At 36.5% G+C, this 24,893-nt stretch overlaps 6 protein-coding genes across 6 annotated transcripts; 2 read left to right on the top strand and 4 right to left on the bottom strand.

The window, feature by feature from the left end:
- Positions 1-1,992: 1,992 nt before the first annotated feature.
- GCK72_019806 (uncharacterized protein) lies at positions 1,993-4,577 on the top strand (the record flags this gene model as incomplete). Its single annotated transcript, XM_003116457.2, has 6 exons — positions 1,993-2,530; positions 2,608-2,754; positions 3,439-3,659; positions 3,705-3,883; positions 3,934-4,369; positions 4,446-4,577. 6 exons carry the CDS (start codon positions 1,993-1,995, stop codon positions 4,575-4,577), a joined length of 1,653 nt encoding a protein of 550 aa, XP_003116505.2.
- A 3,029-nt stretch (positions 4,578-7,606) lies between these two features.
- Positions 7,607-11,355, top strand: GCK72_019807 (uncharacterized protein; the record flags this gene model as incomplete). The annotated part of the gene is made up of 8 exons (XM_003116564.2): positions 7,607-7,764; positions 7,835-7,945; positions 7,992-8,085; positions 8,137-9,436; positions 9,486-9,626; positions 9,674-10,977; positions 11,024-11,239; positions 11,293-11,355. The coding sequence occupies 8 exons, from the start codon at positions 7,607-7,609 to the stop codon at positions 11,353-11,355; spliced, it is 3,387 nt and encodes a 1,128-aa protein (XP_003116612.2).
- A 315-nt stretch (positions 11,356-11,670) lies between these two features.
- On the bottom strand, positions 11,671-13,864 carry GCK72_019808 (uncharacterized protein; the record flags this gene model as incomplete). Its single annotated transcript, XM_003115958.2, has 8 exons — positions 11,671-11,745; positions 11,792-12,004; positions 12,051-12,951; positions 13,003-13,113; positions 13,160-13,320; positions 13,371-13,470; positions 13,533-13,643; positions 13,701-13,864. The coding sequence occupies 8 exons, from the start codon at positions 13,862-13,864 to the stop codon at positions 11,671-11,673; spliced, it is 1,836 nt and encodes a 611-aa protein (XP_003116006.2).
- Positions 13,865-14,540: 676 nt separating this feature from the next.
- GCK72_019809 (uncharacterized protein) lies at positions 14,541-16,579 on the bottom strand (the record flags this gene model as incomplete). Its single annotated transcript, XM_003116676.2, has 8 exons — positions 14,541-14,603; positions 14,647-14,862; positions 14,908-15,457; positions 15,507-15,740; positions 15,786-15,896; positions 15,943-16,103; positions 16,148-16,352; positions 16,404-16,579. 8 exons carry the CDS (start codon positions 16,577-16,579, stop codon positions 14,541-14,543), a joined length of 1,716 nt encoding a protein of 571 aa, XP_003116724.2.
- A 763-nt stretch (positions 16,580-17,342) lies between these two features.
- On the bottom strand, positions 17,343-20,051 carry GCK72_019810 (uncharacterized protein; the record flags this gene model as incomplete). The annotated part of the gene is made up of 11 exons (XM_053733239.1): positions 17,343-17,420; positions 17,467-17,685; positions 17,732-18,278; positions 18,326-18,643; positions 18,693-18,803; positions 18,849-19,127; positions 19,226-19,336; positions 19,391-19,551; positions 19,598-19,691; positions 19,737-19,847; positions 19,891-20,051. 11 exons carry the CDS (start codon positions 20,049-20,051, stop codon positions 17,343-17,345), a joined length of 2,190 nt encoding a protein of 729 aa, XP_053582152.1.
- A 299-nt stretch (positions 20,052-20,350) lies between these two features.
- On the bottom strand, positions 20,351-23,992 carry GCK72_019811 (uncharacterized protein; the record flags this gene model as incomplete). The annotated part of the gene is made up of 12 exons (XM_053733240.1): positions 20,351-20,413; positions 20,456-20,674; positions 20,719-21,538; positions 21,652-21,858; positions 21,903-22,196; positions 22,310-22,561; positions 22,605-22,715; positions 22,767-23,117; positions 23,328-23,488; positions 23,538-23,634; positions 23,677-23,787; positions 23,844-23,992. The coding sequence occupies 12 exons, from the start codon at positions 23,990-23,992 to the stop codon at positions 20,351-20,353; spliced, it is 2,835 nt and encodes a 944-aa protein (XP_053582153.1).
- Positions 23,993-24,893: the final 901 nt, after the last annotated feature.

Below are 24,893 nucleotides of genomic sequence, written 5' to 3' on the forward strand. Positions count from 1 at the left end.
TTTCGGTTCTTGATCGAAGTTTTTATAGCTTTATAGGTAGGAAAAGCTGAAAATTCATTCTCATGAAATCTACCGTTCTCCCGACGTTTAGATAGAAATCCATCCTGATCCTAATTAGATCAATTCCACCTACAGTAGTCCTATTTGGCACGTTGCCAGAATATTTTCGATCAAGTTTTTGGTCTTTCTTTCAACTTTTAGACCATCACCTCCCACTTATTTTTTGAAGAAGGAGAAGAACATCTTTGAAGGACAACACACCTACACACAAATAAATAAATAGACACTTGATGAGGGAAAAAGAGATTTTCAATTAGGTGGTTTAGGTTTGAAAAGAGAGAAAACTGTCCAATTGAACATCCAAAAAGACCTCATGTTAGGAAGAAAAAAACGTTCTTTTTTTTGTTTTTTGAAAATTGGATGTTTGGTTTTTGATTTCGTTTGCAAAGATCTGGAAGCATTGGTTACTGTAGATTACTGGCCTAACTTTTTGTTTTTTCTAGACCACCAATGTCCGACCATCAGTATGTTCGGTTAGACCAATTAGCACCTGTTCTCTGCCTATTTTCGGAATCTTTTCTGATTGAATTATGAAAAGATGACGACTTGGCAGGAATGACAAAACATTACGTTTCCTTCTTTTTGTCACTTTTTTCTACGGAAAAGAAGCAATTTCCCTTTTTTCCACCTGTCCTCTCCTCTGTCCTTCCGATGAAAGGATTTGGAACGGCGCCTGTTTCCGATTTGATGATGGATTCAGTGGGCTAACCGCTATAGGGATTATGCTAACTAGAAAGCTTCCCAGATGCTAGTAGCTGAGTCACGTGGTTCCTTTTAGCCACGCCCCTTTTCATAAAAAACCAGAAGTTTTAAAATCCGACTGATTGATTATCGCATCTTTCAGAAAACATTCAAAAAACGCGCAAAAACAAAAACAATTTTTGTCTCGCAGGTTGCTTAACCAGTCAACCTGAAAATATTGAGAACTTTCAAAAGTTACTCTCTCCCATTTTCCTCTTTTTTTCACCTAATTTCTCTCCAAATTGATGAGGAGAAGTATTCCGGTCTGTTTCCTCTTTTCGTTCTCTGATTTTATCTCTGGACACTCTGGGAATAAAAAAACATGTATTAGCTTGTATATATATAAAAAGGAAAGTTAGCAACACGTGGATTTCTTTTGGGAAGAAGTAGGTCAAAGGCTAAGAACTCTTAGCTACAGTAACCCTTTCAGTCTACTACTTCCTGCTTGTCACCTAGAATAACCCGTGTTTTTGTACCTATTTTCAGCCCGTTCACCCACTTACCTCCTCCTCTTGATTTATTCATGTCCATTCACTCATTATCTAATTGTTTTGTTTCTTCCTCTCTCTCTTTTTCTTAGGCGTTCACTTCTTGTCTCTTCTCTTGTTCTTCTAGTTCCTAGTTTCATTTATACATTTGTATTGTTTTCTCTCATCGTACTAATTGTCAAAGTAGTCGACTGAAAGTATGTTTTGTATTCAGATGATGCACTTGATCTGATTTTACCTCTCCGTCACTTTTACATTCACTGTAAATTTAGACATGAACTTTTTGTTGTTTTTCTCCTCTCGCGAGGGTCCATCAGGATTTCGTTAAACGTAACACAACAAATAGAACGTGATCGTACTTTAGATAGTTAGTTAGAGTACAAAAAGTTTGATAAGGAAGAGGGGGTGGGGCTTAGAGAATTGGGAAGAGGGGTGGTCAATAAAAGGTTCATTTAGGGTATAGACTCTTCTGGTTTTGTCTTGATTTCCAGATTTCATATGTCATCTAGGTTAGACTTAGTGCCCTGAGACTTCAAATAACTTTTTAAAAAGCTCAACTAACTCTCGTTTGTTCTCTTCTATTCCTCACTTTTTCTCACTCTTGTTCTCTTTCGGTTCTCAATTTTCACCATGAATCCTTCAGAATACGTACCTACAAAAACACAAACGATTCCCCTCGAAACCTCCCCCTTGAGACACGAGAATGATACTAAACATTCTCCGTCTGCCGCATGCTGATGAGCCAACAACATCCCAATCAGCCAATGACTATCCTCTCGTTCACTTCTCTCCACGACGGCATCAAAAATTCCGAACGATTATCAGCGTTGGTGATTCTGATGTCATCAAAGACTCCAGTATGACAGATGAAGAGCTGTATAACATCATTCATGCATCTCCGATCGCCCGGAAACCATCTACAGTATCTTCAACGGATTCTGGGTATCTTGGGTCTTCTGGAGCATCTTCTTCATGTGTCAGAAGTCGTGAAGGCTCAACTGTCAGTTCTACGATTACGGTAGATCGGACAAGGCGTGGAGGGTCGACGACGTCTTCTGAAGGGAATTCAGAAGCGGATTCTGAGAAAAGTTATTCAAGTTTCTCATCGATTGCATCGACAGCTTCGAAATATTTGGGAAGAGCAGCGGATTGTCTCGTTTTGATGACAAAACGGAATGGATGGAGTGGTGGTGATCGGGAAGAAGAAGAAGAAGAAGATGACGATGAGGAGATTTTCAGAGGTTTCTATTCTTTCCTGACTTATAAAAACTTTTAAAAACTGGAAGTGTTCTGATTTTAATTGTGTATTTGTTTTCAGCTGGCTCACCAGCCGATGAAAAGGGATCCGGAACATTGGATGCTCAATCATGGACAACAGCCATTCAGTCAGCTTTGATGCCAGTGACACCACAAAGTTCAGTTGTTGGTGGAAAACGAGTGGATAAGCTGAAAGTGCCGACAGAAGGTAAGATGATTCAGAGTTTAGATACAGTAACCCAATAGTTTTGGATGTTTATCTAGCTTCCCTAGACATTTTTTTCTCATTCGAAAAAAGTGTGACCGTTCTTTTCATTTAGTCTCCGGTCGTTTTTTTTCTGTTCATTTTCTACATTTTGACTTTTCAACTTTCTTCGTCTCCATATCACCCGTGACTATTAGTTTATTACTCTCTCCCTTTTTTCCGGTTATATCATTAACGGTCCTCCTCTTCAAGAGAAAAAGAGATCAATTACTGTCTGTGTTCTTGTTGTGACGTCATCGGAAGAAGTCAGTCAGTTAGTCGTAAAAAGGTGATTGACGAAGGAGAGAAAAAACAAAAGAACAACATGTTTATAGATTTAATTCCACACACGCGAGATTCTGAATATTTGACGAAGAATTCTGTAGGATTTTGTTGATTTTTCTCCCTGCAAATTAGAGTTATTTATTCGGTCAAAAATCAAGAAATTTGTCTGGACCATGTTTATTTCTTGGACGACGTCATCTGAGGGGAATTCTGAACTTCTGGTTTTAATGTTAGACAACTTTTGGAAACAATAGAAACAATAACAAATATATAACAAAAGGATGAATTCTGATGACGTATGAATCAGAAGCATCAAAAAAAACTAGAATCTCTCCACGTGGCAACCATTGTTTTTGTTTCCAGGAGAAACGGGTCATTTGGGAGCGAAGATTCAAACGGAACAAGAATTCTCTCAATTATATCAAATATTCGCCGAAGAAGTTCTCGGATCGGGACAATTCGGAACTGTTTATGGTGGTATTCATCGAAGAAATGGACAACACGTTGCAGTGAAATTAATTGATAAATTGAAGTTTCCACCGAATAAAGAGGATTTGTTGAGGGCTGAAGTGCAGATTTTAGAGGTGAGGAGAGATTTTCGAAACTAGAATTGATTGATTGATTTTCAGCAAGTCGATCATCCAGGAGTCGTCCATTTCATGCAAATGCTTGAAACAACTGATCGAATCTTTGTGGTGATGGAGAAATTGAAGGGAGATATGCTCGAAATGATATTGTCAAGTGAGAAAGGACGACTTTCCGAGAGAACGACACAGTTCCTCGTTGCACAGATTCTCGAGGCTTTGAGGTATTGAATTTTGAGTTCTGAAGACGTCGATAAAACTCATCTGATTTCAGATATCTTCATCATCAAAATATAGTTCATTGTGATTTGAAACCAGAGAACATTCTGCTCAATTCGAATTCCGATTTCCCACAAGTCAAACTGTGTGACTTTGGATTTGCCCGAATTATTGGAGAGAAGAGTTTCAGAAGGAGTGTAGTCGGGACGCCCGCTTATTTAGCACCTGAGGTTCTCCGCAACAAAGGATTCAATCGATCTCTCGATATGTGGAGTGTCGGTGTCATTGTCTATGTATCATTGTCTGGAACATTCCCATTCAATGAAGACGAAGATATCAATGACCAGATTCAGAATGCTGAATTCATGTATCCACCGTCACCGTGGAAAGAGATTTCGGAGAACGCAATCGAATTCATCAACGGACTGTTGCAAGTGAAAATGAGCAAACGGTATACGGTGGCAAAGGCGCAATCGCAGATTTGGATGCAGGTACGGTTCAAAGGGCCTGTTGACCTGAAATTTCAAACCTATTTCATTCCTCTTCTAACTCTCTCTTAATTTTCAGAACTATACCCTCTGGTCAGATCTCCGAGTGCTCGAAAAAGCTGTCGGTCAACGATTTGTGACGCATGAAAGTGATGATGTCCGGTGGCATGCATACGAGAAAGAGCACAATGTCACTCCGGTCTACGTCTAAAATTCCATGTCATAGAATTCTAATTTTCTGAAAATATCTGAATCTCCGCTGATCCATTTCCCATTTTATATTTTGCATCTTCTTGTCACATATCTCTTCGTTTCCTTCTCTTTTCTCTCAATTTTCTCTTCCCAGTTTTATATTTTGCATCCCGTGTTTTCTCTTGTTCCATATACATTCCTAGTCTGAAATATCTAGTTTTCACCTTTTCAAACCCAAAAAAATTGTCTCCATCCCGAAAAACGCGCAGCACACACAATTTGCCATATGATCTTCGAAATTGTTTTTTTGTCGAAAAATTGACTCAAATTTGTCAAAAAATCACACAATCACCCCAATTTTTCATGTCAAATGATCAAATCCTCTTCCAAAAATCAAAATTTTTCTTCTTTTAAGAATTATTTATATGTGTATGATGTATTGAATGAATTCTAAACAAATTGGTTTATTTGTGTTTATTTTATACAGAAACTTACAAAAGGTGATAGCCTTCCATGGAATAACATCGTCGAGAATTAGACTTCGGTCTCCAAAAGTGCCAGAGATTTCATATAAATAGGAATACATTTGTCTTTTATGGAATTTAACAAAACTTCAGACATGAAATTCCGAAAAAACTGGCAAATTACTTTTAAAAAATACGCTTTTCACTCTAAACTTTCGGAAAGTGGTTCAATTTTTTCGTTAGGATCTCAAAATGACCATCTTTGAATTCTCTACAAACTGAAACGTATTAGCAAAATGTTCGTCGATTAGACCTGCCATCTAAACGACAAAATAGCAAACTTGCTTTATTGACACGTGCGAGAGAGTGTGAGACGCAGGCAAGATATTTCCGAAATCGGCGCTACTTCTTCATTTTTTAAGTTTTAAAGCAAACGAAATTTATTTTCTTTTGAACAAAATTTGTCTCATTTTCAGTCTTTTCAAACGCATAGTATTTCAAACAATAACTGTTCCTTTTTCAGCATATGCCCAAGAAGATTCAAATCGATGAAAAAACGGTTATCAAACACAGTATAAGAGAGAGACAGGTGGACTTCGACGGGTTTCTCAATAAAAAAATCACAAATGGAGTTTTGTCAGGAGGAATCAAATGGAGATTGGATGTATTTTATGACTATTCAATGTTTCGAGAAAAGAAAGTAGAGGTTGAAGCTTCAGTTGAAAACGAGCAGAGTGATGGGAAGAAAAGCGAGGGAGATGAAGAGGGAAAAGTAGAAAAAGTAGAGGAAAAAGTGGAAGAAGTTGAGGAAAAAGTGGAAGAAGAAGAAGAAGAGAAAGAGGAAAAAGAAGAAGAAAAGGAAGAAAGAAAAGACAAGAAAAAAGAAAAAATAGAAGAAGAGGAAGAAGAAGAGGAGGATGAGGAAGAAGAGGAAGTGGAACTCAGACTCTTCGCTTTTGCCAAACTGACTTTCGATTATTCGGAAACAAAAAAATTCGGAATAGACGATATGTACTGTAATGGCTTCATGTCATTCTATACGAAATCGGCCGACGGCGAACGGAATATTATTAACAATATTCTCATTGATCAGAGTGGTCTAACTGGCTTCAATCCTGGTTATATGATTGAAACTGTCGAAAAATTGAAAGAGAATCTGCCGATTTACTGTTATTGTGATTTCAGTTTGAAGTTCGAGAAAGAGACGTTAAAGGAAGAATTCACGCAACGATTTGGTAAAGGAGGATACGCGAAGAACATAGAAATTTATGCGGGCACAAAATTACTTCTTGTGAGAAACGTAAGGAATTTCTGAGTCACAATTTTGAAATTCTAATTACTAATTTCAGAGTATCTACAAATCTTCGAAATATTTCAAAAGAATGTACGAGGAAATAGACAACCCAGTTATTATAATTGAGGAAACAGAAACTATCAAGTGGAAGAAATTCTGTAAATTTCTGAATGAATTTTATGAATTTGAGTCTCATATCCCGACGAGTGAGTACAAACTGATTAGAATACTCAGGCAACTCGATATTAATCTAATTCTAGTAAATTTAGAGACTAACGCGACCCAGTTAGATTGACCCACAGTCTAATTAGACTAGCATTTTGTCTAATTAGACTACAATTTTGTCTAATCCAACTAACATATAATCTAAATAGACTTGTCTGTCTAATTAGACTTTAAAACTGTCTATTTAGACTATAAAACTGTCTAATTAGACTTTCAAAACGAGCTAATCTAACTAGATTGTATTTAGATTGTTATTCTGTCTAATTAGACTTCGGTTGTCTAATTAGACTAACATCGAGTTGCCTGAGTATCAGCAATGATTACTTTCAGGTGAAGACTTGGATTACTTTCTGGAATACGGAAACATATTTGAAACAACTATATTATTGAGAAAAATCAAAAACTTGCTGACGAAAAACTGTGATCTCGGTGTCGGTGACGTTCTCTATCTCGCGGATAAACACGGTTTGAACAAAGTTCTTGAAAAATATATGAAACTAATCACGGATTTGGATCATATCAGAAAAATTACAGAATCCGCTAAATATTATCAATATTCTGGTGCTTTAAATACGTTAATTTTGAGAAAACTTTCCCCACTCGTTTTGTAACCTATTTATTTTGTGTCATTTCATACCGATGTGTCTATTCTGTTGTATATCATTATGTACCGGTTGTCAAATGAATCTTTGGGTATTGAAATGTGAATAATATATTTATTACTCTGATTTTGAAAGTGATTTACTGTGTTCTTATTCGAATGAGCTTTTGCCAAATCATCCTTGAAAGCTCGAAGCTACCGTAAGAAATAAAGGCGCATTACATATCAAATCATTGTGAGTCTCACGACGAATTCCTTTATTTTTCTCGAGTTTTTGTTTGTCGGTGTGCACATGCTTTGAGAGGCCCCAAACATGATTTCATTTATTACCTTTATCTTCGTTTTTCAGATAATAATGAGCAATTTAAAAATTTAAATTTTTGATAGTTTGGATGCTAAACTACTACATCGTCAATATCTTTAAAAAAGTTACTTCGCCTTTTCTATTCAAATTTTTTCAGTCAATGCCACGTCAACTGAACGAAGAAGAAGAGGCTCAAATCTTCAAATTCTTCGCAGAAGAATCGGAAAATGCCACTTCTCCGTTTGAACTGAACTCGTTTTGCAGTAAATTCAGGAAAAAATACGAAACTGATATTACACACAATGATTTGAAAGTAATGTGAGTGAGAACAGAATGTGGAGAGCTCCTCTTTCTTGCACAGAATAAAAACCTATAGAATGAGTTTCAGATTCTGCAAATTGCGTCTGAAAATTCACGAAAAGAACGAATACGACATGGATTTAAGAGTGAGAATGATGTTTGCTCTGCGTGTGCCAGTCAATTCGGAATTTCTTGTCGTGTTAGTAAACAGGCTCCGCCCACTCTGAAATATCAACTAATTACAGACTTCGAAAGAATGCCGAAGTAGAAGTCAATCGTCCTGGACGAATAATTTCATACAAGAAATATGATGGAGGATTGGAATTGGCGATGAAATCGGTATGAGATGAGATTGAACTCGTATGAGAAAATATACAAAAGTATTTTCAGAAAAGCAAAGTGTCGACTAAAAAATCGAAAATCAAAAATCCGCCAACAATGCTTAACGCTCAAATCGGAAACTTGAGAGAAAAACACCGATTGGAAACGCCGATTGTAAATGAGTCAATTACTGCATCAGATGAATTAGATGGCACTGACGGAGAAATAGAGAACATAGCACTTAAAGATTCGTTCGTCGATCCAGCCTTCAGTCGGTTTTCCGATGGCCCCTCTTCCTCAAATAGGTCCAAAAGAAATATTCATAAACGAGTGCGATACTCTCCTATAAAAACACCAGATAGAAAACAGAAGAAGAAGAAGAAGTCTACTACGGAAAAATCAACATCGAAAACGGCAGATTTTAGAAGAGAAAACGTCGAACCAAATTCTCATACAGGCCGATATTCGATTGATGATGAGAAAGTGTTGAGAATACTCAATCATTACGCACCGGCACGAAATAGATCAGATGTAAGGGAAGCAGAAGATACTAGAAGACATCGCATTTGTACATCAACGTCTCCGTTCGATCGATCCACTTATCTCAATGCTGATGGATCTGGTCCTTCTTCAAGTGATGCGCCAATGGGAACTGGCCTCCGTTTCTCGTCGACAATGACTGAAAATTATTTTTCTAAACCAGATGATTTTTCGTCGGGACCGATAGTTCTAGCAGAAAACATGCAAACGTCGTCGACTGGGAAGTATTCATCACCGTGGAACATTCCACCACTCAAGGAGATGGTTGAAAGTGAAGATGAAAGAGAATTACTAGACACACAAGAGGAATTTCTGCTTTATAAAAATTCGAGAAGAGAGAAATATGAGCAAAGTGGCGGAGAATATCATCAGATCAGAGACAACAAGTTTCAAGATTCTGAAGGTTCCAGTTATTTCACTACGTCTTTAATCCAAACTCAAACGCAACATTTCCCCAAACCAGAAATCAATTCAACTCAGGAAGAGGCTGAAAATATTCAAAATGAAGATGAGGATGAGGAATTGATCGATATTGAAACTATATCAGAAGAGATCAATTCTGAACGAAGAGAGGAGGAGCAGTGTGGAGGAAATGTATTGTTTCAGCACGATGGAGCTGTAAATTCGAATGAAAAGTCTACTGAAATCGAAGAGTATAGAAATAATATGGATTGTAAAGTTCAGAGAGAAGATTCTGGAATTGGCGGATGTCATGAGTCGGCAGACAGAAAGGATGATTCACCAGCCGAATTTCCTTTTTATCAAAGTTTCGCAGAATCTAAGTTTCTTTCAACCTCAGAAGTGTCCGATAAACGTATTGATGAACAAGGTAAATAAAAATCCAAAGTTTCTTCGAAGTACCAAATATTTTTTAACAGAAACTGTTGACAAGGATTGTAATGTATTGATAAAGGATTCTGAAGAAAGAGACCATGAAATGAATTTGGAAAACGCTCAAAAACAGAATGATTCGATTCCCGTCGATCCGAATATTCCAATCGAATCATCCGAACGAAATGGTATTTACAGTCAGAGTTTCGAACATTTAAAAATTGTGAAATTACAGGAAACCAACACTATTCTGGTGAAGAGTCACCAGATGTCGTTTTGATAAGCAATAAAGTGAACCAGGAATTAGCTGAGGCTTTTGAAGAAACTATTCACAACGATTATGAAATGGAAACAGAACGTTCGAGAGAAGGAGAGCAAGAACATAATATGAAGATCACTCAGAAAGAAGTTGAAGACGTTTCAACGGTTGAAGCCAATGTTTCAATCAGATCATCTGATCAAATAGGTAGCAAGATGATTGAATTCATAATTGTAACTGAGACATTTACAGAAAATGGGCTCGACTCTACGGAAGAGTCCACAGAGTTCGCTTCAAATGAATTGGGAAATGAAATCCAAGAATCATCTGAAATTGTGAAGGAAGCTATTGGCACTGGCTGCAATATGGAATCAGAGGGTTCGAGAGAAGAACTAAATTTGGAAAGAACTCAGAAAGAAGTTGAATCAGTGGCAATGGGCGACACAGAACCAAATCTTCAGGAAACTATAATTGCCTCACAACTTGAGATGGACTTCGTTTCGAATAATCAAGATCTGAACAATGTTTTGGATGTGTCAATTAACAACAAATGCGCGCAGAAGAGAACTCATGATTTGACTAATCCGCTTATCTACTCTGATGTCTCCGGACACTCAACAAGTACTCAAAGATGCCAATCCGTTCAAATCCCTGTAACGCACAATAATGAAATACAGGACAAACAGAAATCAGTTTCGCCGTCGTTTCGCTTTGCACCGAAAAGACCTAGAGAAGAACTTCCGGAGGAAAGGTCATCGATTCTTGCAAGTTTTCGCATTCAAAATCCCAAGAAGAGCAACGAGACTGCCATTCATAAATCTGAAACTCGTATTGCCCCAAAAAGCTCGGTATCTAGTGTAGAAAAGGCGTCTACAAAGCCAACGATAGTTATTCCACCAGAAAAGATCCACAGGTCTTCGATTCCCAACTCAAAAATCTCAATTAAAGAAAACATTTATACGGAACACTCTCTGATTTCGACTGCTCCTGACAGTTACGAAAAGAGTAAACGTGCTCCGATTGGGACTGAAGAGAATCCAGAAGACGTCGGATTAAGTTCTTCTGAAATTGATTCAATTGATTCAACTGCTGATAAAAAACCGAAACCTGAATTTCTGTCACCAAAAAGAGAAGAAGATTCATCTAAACCAGTGGAATGGTTCATATACTCTAAAGCATTGCTTCACCAGTTACGTGCTATAATAATAACTTTGGATTCTCCATTACTCGTGGATCTTCGTAAAGCAGTTGAAGACAATTTCAATACAATTAAAGACAAGGTGAGGGTGGTTAACAGTATTATCTTATCTTCAATCTTTTTTTCAGAAAATTCCAATTCAAGGAATCATTTCAGTACTCCAAACACTTCTCTATGTAACTGTAAACTCTGCAAAACCAGAAGAGAATTCGAATAGCTCATTAAGTTTGAAAAGTTTTCTCACTGTTCTTCGACATACTCTCAACAATTTTGAAATTTCCGATCTGGGTGCTTTTGGAGAAGAAATCAAACAAGAAATCAATAAAATAGGAAAAGACGATAAGGTTTGAATTTCTAGAATTTCTAGTTGTTTCAGAAAATAAATGTATTATTTCAGACTGTGTCCATAGAGAAGATCCGGCCAGCATTCGAAACCATTCTCCTTTTGACAAAAATATGAGTGTTCTCTGCTGTTCGATCAATCATCAATTACTTCTCATCCTATAATTATCATTTTTATTATTCATCTAAAATTCGTTTTATTGTATGACACTGTTCGCTTATGAAAGTGTTTAATTTCATTCATATAGGTTTTACTTCTGTTCGCAGATTTTTACTGATAAAATAGTTTTATTGAACATTATTTATATCTTAATATGCTACATAGTAAAAACATTTGATTTTACGAGTGATCTCTAACATGATAATTTCTATGACAAAACTAGGACGAAATCGAAACGAGAATACAATAATGATTGAAAACAAACATAAAAAATTACAATTGACACATGGGAGCAACGGTGCTAACTGTCATGGTGATGGCAAGACAAATCGAAGAAATTGGAATTTTCTGAAACGAAAAGATTAACTCTATGCCCTGCTCACTTCTTTTTCACCTTATCTTGACCTTCATTCATAATTTGGTTGAGCTTCTCTCGGAAAGAATCGAATTTCGGATGATCAATGAAGGGTATAGATCCTTGCAAAAGTAGAATGAATTCTCCAAGACTCATAGTTTCTACACTGTCTGGCACGCAGGTCTTTGCCGTCGGATTGACAATTTGAAGACAAGATCCCATGGCGACGAGCACTTTATTGATTGGAACACTCTGAAAACAAAATAAATTATTCTGAAAACAGCAGAGAAACACTTACGACATCTCTGCTTCCCAATTTTAGAAGCCGTTCATTGATTTTGCTCACAGATTTATAACTAAAATTTGTATCTAATGTCCCAACTACTCCGAGTAGAAGATGTAGAAAATCTTTGAGGCTTGTTGAGTCATCAACTGGTTCTTCTAGTGTTTCATATAGAATCTCCGGCTTTATCAATGGAACCGCTTCGAAATTTTCGAGAGGATATTCTTCGACTTCGTCCTTAAACTGCATCAGATCGTTTATTGGTTCCGGTATCAGAGCATCGACATCTTCTAGCCACTGCTGCTCGGATTCGATATTATCACGCATTGGTGAACTCTGATGGTTTTCTGTTTTAATTGTATGATTATCACTTTGCTCCATATTATTACTATTTTCCAGTTTAATTCTCTTGGAACTACTCGGATTGAGGTCGCCAGGATCCGTTCGTTTTCTGATTCCTTTACTTGTAGATAACCCTCCAATTTCCTTCTCTCCAGAATGATCACTATCATCCGATGGTTCCTCTGGTTTTGGTGTAAGCAAATCTTGTCTTTCAGTACTGTTTCCATTAGCCTTTTGTGACGAACTGATTGGTATTTGCAAGACATTTTGTTTGTAATCGTCTTCGACTCGATGAGATTCATCAGAGATGTGATCAGTTGCATTCGTCTTCGATGAGCTATTTCTCAATTTCCTCTTTCTCTGACATGATTCAGAATCATCTGAATTTGTCACAACTCTATCGGAACTATCAAAAGTATCTTCATTCGCATCTTCTCGTTCTTCGACTTCCTCTTTCCTCTCATCTTCTTCTGAACTTCTCTGAATAACTTCTAACTTCAAGTTTCCATCTTTTGTTTCATATCTCTTGATTCTCTGTTCGGCATCCAATTCTACTATTCCATCTCTTTGAAGTCTGAAACATTTCCACGATTTCCCATCTGTGAATCATGTCAAAATAGCTTACTCTTCGAGAAGTTCCTCTCCAATTTCTGTTTTCATTACATACAACATTCGTATTCTCGTCTCCTTATCTTTATGCACATATTCATAAATCTCTTCATTCAAAAGGCGAACTCTGAAATATAGTTTTCATAAAAACACGGTTTGTTATTTTTTCTCACAAGTCTTCGAAAGTTTCATTTTCTCTCAGTTCCACAATTTCATATTCTTCTTCATAAAATCTCAACATTTCGATAGCCGGCATACGATTCGGAGAAACTTTCTTTGATATTCTCGCGCAGTAACTCAGAATATTTCTCATTTGTAGAAGGTATTTTTGTCGCTGAAAAAAAGATTTCAATACAACATAAAAATTAAAAAATAGAAGAGTACTTCATTATCGCTCAATTCAATGCTTCCGTCGGTCTTCTTGTACTGCACAATTCGTCTTTTGTTAACGTCTCGAGTTCTCACTATTGCGTGTTTGTGTAATCTGAAAGCGACAATTCTCGTTGTTCGATGGCTCTTGTCAAATTTCAGAAAACAATTACTTACTCTTTCAGAAATGAGGGATGAACTGGAGCTTGTAGAGCGAAAAGTATCCTCACTTTTGTTTCTTCATCAACATCTTTCCTCTCGTGAAGTTTCAGAAGATGCTCATTGAGCCTGAAAGTTGAGTTTGATGTTCCATCGATAAAAACAGAGAATTTATCAAAATTTTACTTCTCGCGTAGTGCTGTTTCTGAAAGAGGGCATCTGTACTTTTCGATGAACCGTCTCAACAATTGAGCCGGTGATGAATAAGATTCTCGTCTACTCGATCGATATGCCACGTATTTCATCAATTCAAAGCACAAATCTTCTTCGTTGTCACTTCCAGAATTCATCTTCTGAAATAAGAAAATGAGTTGGAACAAAACAAGGTTTTTCATTCATAGTGTTCGGTTGTTCACGTGCTATTTTCTTCAATAAGAAACGTGTAAGAACAAGTCAAAGAGACTCTACTCGACGAATACCGCGAGCGAAATAATTATGTGCTTTTCTGCAGAATGTAATGGTTCACAACACGAATTACAGAGAAGTTAAATATTTAAATTCAAGGAGAAAATATAAGCCTTTAACTTTATTGACGGTATAAAATAATATTAACTTTCACCGAAAGACACATACGGCGGAAAACAATCCCGAGATTAACCAGAATGGAACAGAACATGAAACTATTAATGTAATTGTTGAGTTCACTATTACGGGATTTGTTATCAGTTGATGTACAAATGATAATGTTTGTTTTTAGAAAATAACGACACCTGGCCGAGGTTTGAAACCTTGAGAAGTCATGAAAAAGAATATTCAATTAGAAAGAAACCGAAAACAAATTGAAGGGAAACATTCATCATTCTTTCGATAGTTACCGAAGATCGGAACATTTAAAACGAATTTGCAAATTGATTCTAAATATATAAAACATAACAGAAAATAAAACAATAGTATCGAAGTTATTTCTAATAAATACATGTTATTCAGCGGATAACTAATGATATAGACAACATAAACAACAAGAAATTAATGGCAGACAATATTGAGCATCGTCTCGAAAGCAGATAAGACCTTCTCCATTGCCACTGTCTGAAACATATCGATAAATATTTTTATTTGAGTAAAATCCAACCTTCGTCTGATTTTCGGGATCATTTGTCAAGGTCCTCAATTTCCGTTGGAGCTCATAAAGGGATCGATCATAATAACAAGTGACCATTAGTAGAATCAGAACTAAATCTTTCAGCTTCGGCGTCGTATCTTCTGGTGTTGCACTCAGTTCCGCACTTTTTGTGAATATGTAGAGGCATGATTCCAAAGAAGAACGAATAACTTCGATTGGAACTTCCTGAAAAATAAAAATGCATTGCTTTATTTTGTAGAAAAAACTCACTTCATCTTGATGTCTCAATTCCTTGATCTTTTCTTTCATCTTCTGTTGAATTATGTAAAGCTTGACGGAATCCAAAGTGACGACAGGAGAATACAACAATTTCAGAAACTCTTGAAGACTAACCCAGTCCTGTGATTGTTCTGTTAATACATCACGTTTGTCTTGATTATTCTCGGTTTTTATAGTTTTGACTCCAGTAGAATCCAATGTTCGTGATTGCACATCTGGCTTCGAGTCAACACTTTCTGTTCCTGAATCCTTTGAAATATCCTGATGATTAATCGGGCTCGGCGATGAAACTTCTTCATTTTTGATCAACTCCACATTCATAGAAATTGAGACGTTATCACTTCCCAGATTACAGTTTGAATCACCATTCACAGTGTCTTCAGTTTTGATAGTTTTCTCAGAACTCTTTTCGCTTATCTTCGGTTTCTTCCGGCTAATAGATTCAGCAATATTAGTGACATCTATATAACTTGTCAACGGCTTCCTTTCCAAATCATTTTGATCAAACAGTACACCGTAGCTTGACACTCTTTTTCTTGACCTGAAATATCATTGGCATTCACTCATTTCCTCCGTTCGTCATTACTTACACTCTTCCACTTCTTGTCAATTCATCTTTTTTCTCATCATTTTTCACGCTTTCTTTGTCATCTTTATCAGATTCGAGAGCATCATCCACGGTGTCATTGATCCTGTGAGTCATCTCTGATCTTCTTTTCGCAGACAAACTGTGTTCTCCTTTCAACTTCAGACTTTTGTCATTTGCCACGTATTTGGTGATTCTGTTTTTGGAATCAAGCTTCACTTCGGCGTTTTCTTCAAGTCTAAAATAATACATTTGTTAAAACAGACGATGAATTTCCACCCACTTCTTCAAATATTTTTCTGAAACCACCGCTCCAGATATAAACATCATTTTGACTTTAGTACTGTCAGCGAAGTGAGTGGACGAATGCAAGTGTCTTTTGATGGCCCGATATCTGAATGTAATAATGATTTCGTTTTGCGTTGCGAACCTTCTAAAACCTGCTATCTAATATCGAGAGTGAGACTGAAGTCTTAGAGTAATTTTGAAATTCTGTTATAAATGTAGAGTCAGTCAACACATAATCGGTCGTCTGTGACTTTTTCGCTAGAAACTCCAACATTTTCTTTTCTCTTTCCTGGCTCAAACGGTGTGGACAGAGCTGAAAATAAACGAATTGTTACCAATATATACCGGTGTTCTTACATGAATTCCTCTCAATTCGAAACCGCCTCCTTTCTTTTTGTACTCAGTAATTCTCCGTGCATGATCTGTTTGAACGTCTCCAGATTCCTTAATTTTTAAAAGAAAACCACTGTCGACCGAAGCGCTCAAAGCGAATATCATTCGAATTTTCGTCTCTTCGTCCATGTTTTCGAGTTCATGAATTTTTACACGATATTCAAAGATTCTATAACAATTAATTAGGAGTTTTTATGACATCGAACTGATTCATTCTTACTTTGTACTCAAACTATTGACTGTGAGCGCCGACTTCGTTTCTGTCAGAAATTCTTTACACAATTCTTTGATTTTCAACGGAGATTCGGCGGTTTTCGCTTTTTCAATCAAGAAATTGTACAGCAGATTAGTTGTTTCCTCATCGCTTTCGATATTTTCTGCTTGCCCGGCAGACATTTTCTGAAAAGAAAACTTTAATTAGAAGGAAAAATGGCTCGGCGTCGGCGGCACGGATAGGAATAATAATCTCGACAATGCTCTTTCAAAGGAGGTAAATACTTTGTTTAAGATTTGCGAGAATAAGAATTGTCCCGTTTAAGAACTGATTCCGCGGAAGAGTATTTAAACCCGTTTTTTAATAAACGGTACAGGTCTTATTCGCGCAGTTCTTAAACGAAGTATTTAGCACCCTTTCAAGCGTTTAATGGACAAATTAGACTGAAAAAATACTTGCTGGAATTGCGAAAATAGTAGATAAATGAATCAACATTGAACTTGTGCGAAAAAGAAAACAGACAAGAAAAAATAGCGAAGTTATATGATAATGGGCGGGGCGAGGAATTTGTGCGGCAATTTGCTGAAACTTTGCGCGCAGTTGCGGGATACAAATTTGCAAGTCTATTTTAATTTTGTGACACGGAAACTTGATAAAAGACAGCGGTCATAAGTACTTTCAATAATCTGTTTTTGATTCTCAAAAATGGGTAATCAAATAGAGAACAAAATAATCAACAACAAAACAGCTTGGTTGTGTCAGTTTCAGAAGCGAAGACAATCATGCAAGATCACTGAAAAGCATTAACATTAACATACTGTGAAAATCCTTGGCCAAACTTTATTTTTTTCACAGTATTGAGAGTGATACAGTATTTTAAAATGAATGCTTTATTGTGTAACTGTATACTAGTAAAATTTTGAAAGTGACAATTTTCGGAAATAATTATTGGGGACTATTAGTAGGAGCCAAAATGTCGAGTGTCGTGTTCAGTGCAAGGCGAATCGTGTCGATGGAAATTTTCTGTAACATTCAAGTATTATTTTCAAACTTCCTGGTTGTGTGTAACTTTTTCTAAAATTGGTAGTTCTACGAGTAGTCCTCTCAATTTATGTTTAAATGCCTCTAACGATGTGTTCTTGATGCAGAAAATGGAGTTTTCTAGATGGTAAATGAAGTTTTTGAGACTTTTTGACTCATTGTCTGGTTCTGATTTCATTGTTGAGTTCTTGACAACCATGAGGAGACAAGTCTCGAGGGAAATTGAAATATAATCGATTGGAACTTCCTGGAAAAACAAACAGAATAATCAGGCGATTGTGAACAACTCTCACGTCATACTGGAACTTCTCGAGCATAGACTTAATTTTAAGATCGACATCAGATAAATTTGGAGTGTTCAATTTCAGTACAAGTCCATGAAGAGCTTCTAAATACTCCTTGAGTGCTGTTTCATCTTCATTTGCAAGAATATCCGGGATGCTCTCAAAATCATCGATTATTTCCTCTACTTTACATTCTTTGAGAGTTGGCTGAATCTCCATCGGAACTGTTTGCTCACTGCCCACCCATTCGTCATCATTGGGAAAACAGGCCAGTGGAATCTCTTGCTTACTCTCAACAAGTTGTCTAGAGGTGGAGGAAGAAATCGGAATATGCTCATAATCCATTGATGATTCTTGTTTAATTGCAATGGATTCCCATTCCATATTCTCTATTTTCAAATGTTCTCTAAGAGCTAGTAAACCGAAATCTCCAGAACTTTCCCCTGAAGACTGTTTGGTTCGTTTGGTTCTATCAATATCATGACGCTGGTTGATCTCGGATGTAGTTCCATTATCGAAACAAGAAGAACGGATACTCAAACTTCGTTTTCTTGATCTAAATTTATTTTTTAAAGGAAAGCTAAATGATATCATCCGACTTACACTCTTCCACTTCTCGTGATGATTGGAACTTTCTTCTTCTCCTCCACCTGTGCGGGTTCTTCTTCTAAGTCCTCAATCTCACTTAAATCAGAGTCACTTCCTCCATTATCAGACGTATCATCTGTATTTTCATCCTCTTCTTCACCCTCATCTGTTTCATCCAAATCACTGGGAAGAACTATGTTACTAACTCTCTGTCTTCTACTAACATCGAGTTCTTCAGAATGTTTCCCTTCAAGTTTCAAACTCCCATCATATGCTTCGTATCGAATAATTCTGTTATTTTCATCCACCTCGACAATTGCCTCGTTTCGAAGTCTAAAAATAATGTATGCGTGTTTCGTTTGCAGTCTAGATTTGCTCTTACAGACGAAGAAAATCAGGATTAACAGTACCACTCAATGCGAACATCATCTTAACTTTCGTAGGAGTTTCCATATTTTTGTATTCAAGAATGTTCTCACGGATACTCTCGATTCTATAAATAATTTCATATGGCATATAGTTAATATCTACCAACTACCTGCTTCTCAAACGACTGACTCTTTGATGCCTACCAAATTGCATCTTAATTTCTGAAGCTAATTGTTCAATATTGACAGGCGAGGTAGCATTTTCCGTTCGATTCATCAAGACTTTCAACAAATTGATCCTACGACATCTATCTGATTGATTATAATCCTCTTTGCCTTCTTCCTCATTGTATTCTTCCCATTTCCGCTGCCGTCCAGCTCTATGGCCTTCTCTAATTTTTGAAGAATGACTGTGTTCACCCTCTAATTCCAAACTTCCGTCATTTGCTCTGTACGTTGTAATTCGATTCTTTTCATCTACTCCTACTTCAGCGTCTTCTCGAAGTCTACAATAAAAACTTTTTCCAGAAAAATTATATCAACATACTCTTTGAGAACACGTTCTGGAAGTTTCGTGCTTGAAATGAACATCATTCGGATTTTTGTGGCCTTATCGAAATTAGGAGATTCATAAATCTCATCTTTGATACGTGGATATCTGAAACAGTTGTGTTGATTCTTCTGAAACTCTCATTAAATTCCCATCGCCAACCTTCTCTTCAGAGTTAGAAACTCGTTCGAAGTCAAATTCAACGCTTTGAATTCTCTCAAAAACAGTCTATCTGGAAGTGGAGTTTTCATTGTTTCTGATTTATTTGCCAAAAACTGAAGAATCAGTTTATGTTTTGATTCGCAGAGATTCGGATTGGCCATCTGAAAAACTTCAATTTTTTTTTTGATTGCTATCACGATTACAAACATGTTTTCCGCTCATTTCGAGACCTCCTCCATTCTTCTTGTATTCAATGATTCGCTGGTATCTATCCACTTTCACGTACGCTTCTTTTCTTAATCTGTAATATAAAAGTGTTCAGAAATGTTATATAAAAGGTCCTTACTCAGTCAAAAAATCTGGTTCAATTTGAACGCTCAATGCAAAAAGCATTTCAACTTTAGTGTCCATGTCAAACTCGTCCGATTCATGAATTTTCATGCGAAGTCTTTGGATTCTGAAATAAGAAATTAGTTGAAATCTTCGTGAGTTCCATTAACCTTTGCCTCAAACACTCCATTGTTTTATCTGAACCAATTTCTTCTTTAAACTGTTTGCATAGTTTTGCAATAGACAGTGGAGATTTTACATTTTTCGACTTTTCTGCCGCATATCTCATTAGGTGAGCATTTTCCTCTTCATATTTGTCAGGAAGAGACATTATCTGAAAGAATACGAATGCAAATTTTTCAAGTGAAAATCGTTTTGGTAAATAAAACAATCGATGTGAAACGACATTTTTCAACGAACGTTAGAGGAATGGATTAACAACAAAATATTACTTTATTGAGAACATAACAAGGACGTGCAAATACAAATAATGATTTGCACTAACTGGGTGATAAACTGCTAACAAATTGTTCAAAATTTCGAATAACATATAACATTGATAATACATTATACAGATAATCATTTGAATGAGACCGGGTTGGAACTGCAACTTTGAAAACAATAAGCGAATTATAGAGTGACAAAATCGAGAGCTCTCTCCAACGCCGAACGGACCTCATCGATTGTTATTCTCTGAAAGAAACAACAAGTTTCAAGTATGTGAGTAAACTGAACCTTGTCCTTAACGAAGAGGCCATTGATAAAGTTTTCCAACTTTTCTTTGAAAGAATTGAGTGAAGAATGTCGGAAGTAACAAGTGATTGTTTTCAGAGAAACCATCAAGTTCCGGAGACTTTTCGTTTCTTCTCCTGGTGGTGATTTCAATGCTCCTTTTTGAGCTAATGAGAGGAAACATGTCTCAAGAGAAACACGAATATTGTCGATCGAAATAGGCTGAAATGACGAGATTATTGAGGTTCATACTTCAGAAGTCTCACCTTATCTCCGAGCGTCGTGGTCAAGTAGTCTATTTTTATTTCGAAATCGTCGAGACTCCTAGAATTCAACATGGATACATGAGCACGGAGAAGCTTCAAAAATCCTTCCAAACTCTCAACAGATCCTTCTATTCCTTCATGTCCCGCATTCACAATTGCGATGACTTCTAAATCACAACTTGTTGTTTCTACTTTACATACTTTCAGTGGTGGTTCTGTCGGAATCTGATTGTGAGTTTTCGTAGGATTTCCAATAGACTCTGATTCAACACAAATTGATTTTTTGCGTGAATTGACGAAAGATGACGTAGAGACTTGTCGATCATCCAGACGGATATTACTAGATTTCCTTAATTTTCCTGCTCTCACAGTATTCTGAAACCCTTTTTCACACTTCTTCTCTGTTGTTGGCTTTTGTTGAAAATTGTCGTTAATCTTATCCAATCGTTCAGTTTTCATATAAAGTTTTGGTTGAATGAGCTTCTTAACGACTTCTGAAGAAGAAGAAGAGGCATAGTTGGACAATTCTTTCGACGGTTTCTGATTGAAGGGAACTCGATAATCACTCTTATTGATTGGATGAACAGTGATCGATGATGTTGGGTCCTGTTGTGTCTTCCGAAATACAGAATCAGTAGATTCAGTCGTTTCTTCAACAAGATCTTCGCCATCTGGACTGACAATATAAAGTTCTTCCGTTATTATCATATTCTTCTTGTCTGTTGAGTATGCAGAAGAAGGAGAAGCGTTTGTCATATTCCCATCTTCTTCCATTTCAAGTTTTGATGACGTACCAGCATTGAGAGATCTCTTTTTTGAACTGAAATGAAGTCAATGATTTATTATTTTGAACTGTTTAGATTTCGTTGTTACGGGCTCAATGTTTTTCTCTATTTTAGATTTTAAAAAGTTTCCTCTATTACTGGTACTCACAATCTTTCACTTTTCAATCCTCTCTTTACATATTCTTGATCCCCATCTGTCATAGCAGGAGAAACGGTTGGCACATCTTTGTTTTGCAGCGAATACTTCGAGCTGACATCTTGATTCCTGCACATTTTCAGATTATCTTGTTCTGTGATTTGTATAAGATCTTCATAATCAAATTCTGCTCCCCGATCATATTCTTTATGTGTCAATCTGAAATTGAGTAATGAGTTTCAGGTTACACATCCATCACTCACATTTTTCCAGCTTTCGTTTTCAAGATGACATTTCCTTCATCATTATCTAAAATTTCTTCATCACTGTCTTCTTCATTTCCTACAGTAGACCCCAATGTAGTGTTTAAGTTACCAACATATTGTGCTCGATAATCGTTTGTACTGGAAGACACATTTTGATCTCTTCCAAATTCTTCATTCGAACGAGAAAAGATAGTCTCTTCTGGTTCATATGATTCATCTGATTCGTCTGGAGATGTCTCCGATTCATCTTCATCGAATTCAGAAACATTTTTGAGGAGATCCACTCTCGATCTGAAACAAATTGGGGTAATTTCGTAGATAACTCAAGTTTTGCAAACAGACCACGCACCGAAATTAATCAAAAAATATAGAAGGAAAATTTCAATAACTGCAATCTCATTCACCTTTTTCCATTTTCTGTTTCTGGAGTCTTCCTTTTTGTCGCTTTCATTTTCTTTCTTTCAGTTTCTGCCTCCTCATCAGTTACTTCATCGTTTTCTGCTCTAGCGGCAATTTTATTTCGTCGAGCAACCGATGCCAATTTTCGTTTCGCTGATATACTATGCTCTCCTTCCAAGCTCAAAGTTCCGTCATTTGCTTGATATTTGATTATTCTCTTAAGACTATCAACTTGCACGACGGCATCTTTTCGAAGTCTGTAATTATCAGTTTGCTACATGGGATTGATTTATGACTAACTCATTCAAGAATTCGTCTGAAACTCGAGTAGAAAGAGCGAACATCGTCCTGACTTTTACAGATATGTCGAACTCATTCATTCGACAGATTTTCTCACCAAAATTTCTTACTCTGTAATTGAGGTTTTAGTTTAGTTTCATGGAATGTGCAACATTAATTTACCTCATATACAAACAAGAAAGTTTGTTAGAAGATCCATACAACCTCTTGAAATCTTCACACATACTGCGAATGTTCATTGGCATATTCACACTTTTTGCTCTCTCAATCACAAATTTGATCAATTGAGACATTTCTCTCTCGTAGCCATGGTTATTATCGCTGTCCGTATCGCTGTCCTTGTTTTTTCCACATTCAATTTTTTGACGAATACTATTCCATCTTTCTGCGAGAGATAGTTTCATTTTCGACAAATTACTTTGATCTCCCTTCAGTATTAGACTTCCATCATTTCCCTCGTATTTCGTAATTCTTCCTTTCTCATCAACAACCACGGTTGCATCTTTTTGAAGTCTGAAATTTTTCAGTATGTCTTCGTACTTTTAGTGGCTTCCTATAAAAATTGTACTCACTCTTTTAGGAAACATCCGGGAATTTTGGCACTCGAAATGAATAACAGTTTGACACGTGTATTCTTATCGAAATTGGAGCTTCGAAATAATTTTTTCTTGAGAAGATCAAAACTGAAAAAAAATCTGACAAGCACAACCTAGTCAAACTAACCTAAATTTCAGAGATTTAAGTGAAGAAGAATTTCTAGTCAAAGATTTGAATTCTCTCAAGAATGAATTGCCAACAAGTGGAGCATCCACATTTTTTGATTTTTCTACCAAAAACTTCAATAACTGTTTATCTGTTGTTTCGTCTCGAGCTTTTAAGGCCTGCTGAAACAGAAAAAATGTGTTTATTTGAAAAAAGCTAATACAAACTCACATGTCTTCCTTTCAACTCTAGGCCTCTCTTTGTATCTGTGTATTCAATGATGCGTTGAAATTCATCTAATTTCAAAGAATCAGCATTCACTTTAAGCCTGTAAATCATTAATTATTTCAGTATTATCACGTTTTCTTACTTTTCTAGAAAATCTGGATCAACTGGAGCATGCAATCCGAATAGCATTTTGACCTTCATCTCGGTTTCTATTCCTTCTAATTCGGGAATTTTTGAGCGAAGAGTTTCAATTCTGCAATGAGACAGTTTTTGCATATTTCTCGAAAACGAAGATAATGAATCCCTTACTTGTGTCTCAAACTATCCGCAGAATCCATTCTTTTGTACTCTCGTTTGAAACCATTGATCAACTGAGAAATTTTAAATGGAGATTTGATGTTTTCTGCTTTTCTGATAATGAATTCCATCAGCTCACGGTGAATGTCAGTAGTTGACATGTTCTCTGAAATGTTATAAAGTCCAGCTATGAAACTTCCGGTTTTTATCTAATTGGAACAGTTAGCTTGGTTTCGAAATTTACGGCATTTCTGCAGATATATTGACATTATTACAGAAAAAATATGTGATGCTGCAGAAATGTGTCACAGTAATTTTCATATTTGAAACCGGGCCGAAACGGGCTGGGGCGTAATTCACTTCAAGCTTAGTTTTATGAGCTTAAAAATATACCAAAATGTAGATCTCAGCGAGTTCTATATCTCTAACCTAAATACTAAGGGCCGGATGGCTAAACGTTAATCTCCCAGCGGGCAGGGCTAGAATGGCTTGTTTTGGCCATTTTCGCGTTTTTTGATATAGATTTTGGTATACTTTTCAGCCCAGAACATTGGGTACTAAGCGAGATACGCGCCATCCCGTTTCGGCCCGGTTTGTAAGTATGATTATTTCCAAATTTGCATTTTTTTTCACTAAATAAATACAAATGATGTGATTTATATAATGAGATAACAAATTAAAACTTCAAAATAATACGGAGTTTCGAAGAGATCTTCATGCAAAAAATTAGTTCTGAAACAAGGTAATAATTTAATTTAAATATGAAGACTTCTTAAAGGGATCTTTTCTGAAAATTCTGAAACGACATAAATAGCAGGTAATTTCATTTAAATATGGAGACTTCTTAAGAGACAATCTCTGACTGCCTCGAGCATAGGCCACCAGGCCATGTTACACATAAACCAAAGTGATCCGTTTCAGCTGATTTTTCGATATGTTACTACCCTAGGAATTCTAAGAATTTTATACCATACCATTATTAGGCTCCGCTCCCTTTTACCTACCGAAACGATCGATTGAAATTGAAAAATGAAAATTTTTCTTTCGAAAGATAGGACCGAA

Source organism: Caenorhabditis remanei, chromosome V (assembly GCF_010183535.1).
Source record: "Caenorhabditis remanei strain PX506 chromosome V, whole genome shotgun sequence".
Lineage (NCBI taxonomy): Eukaryota > Metazoa > Nematoda > Chromadorea > Rhabditida > Rhabditidae > Caenorhabditis > Caenorhabditis remanei.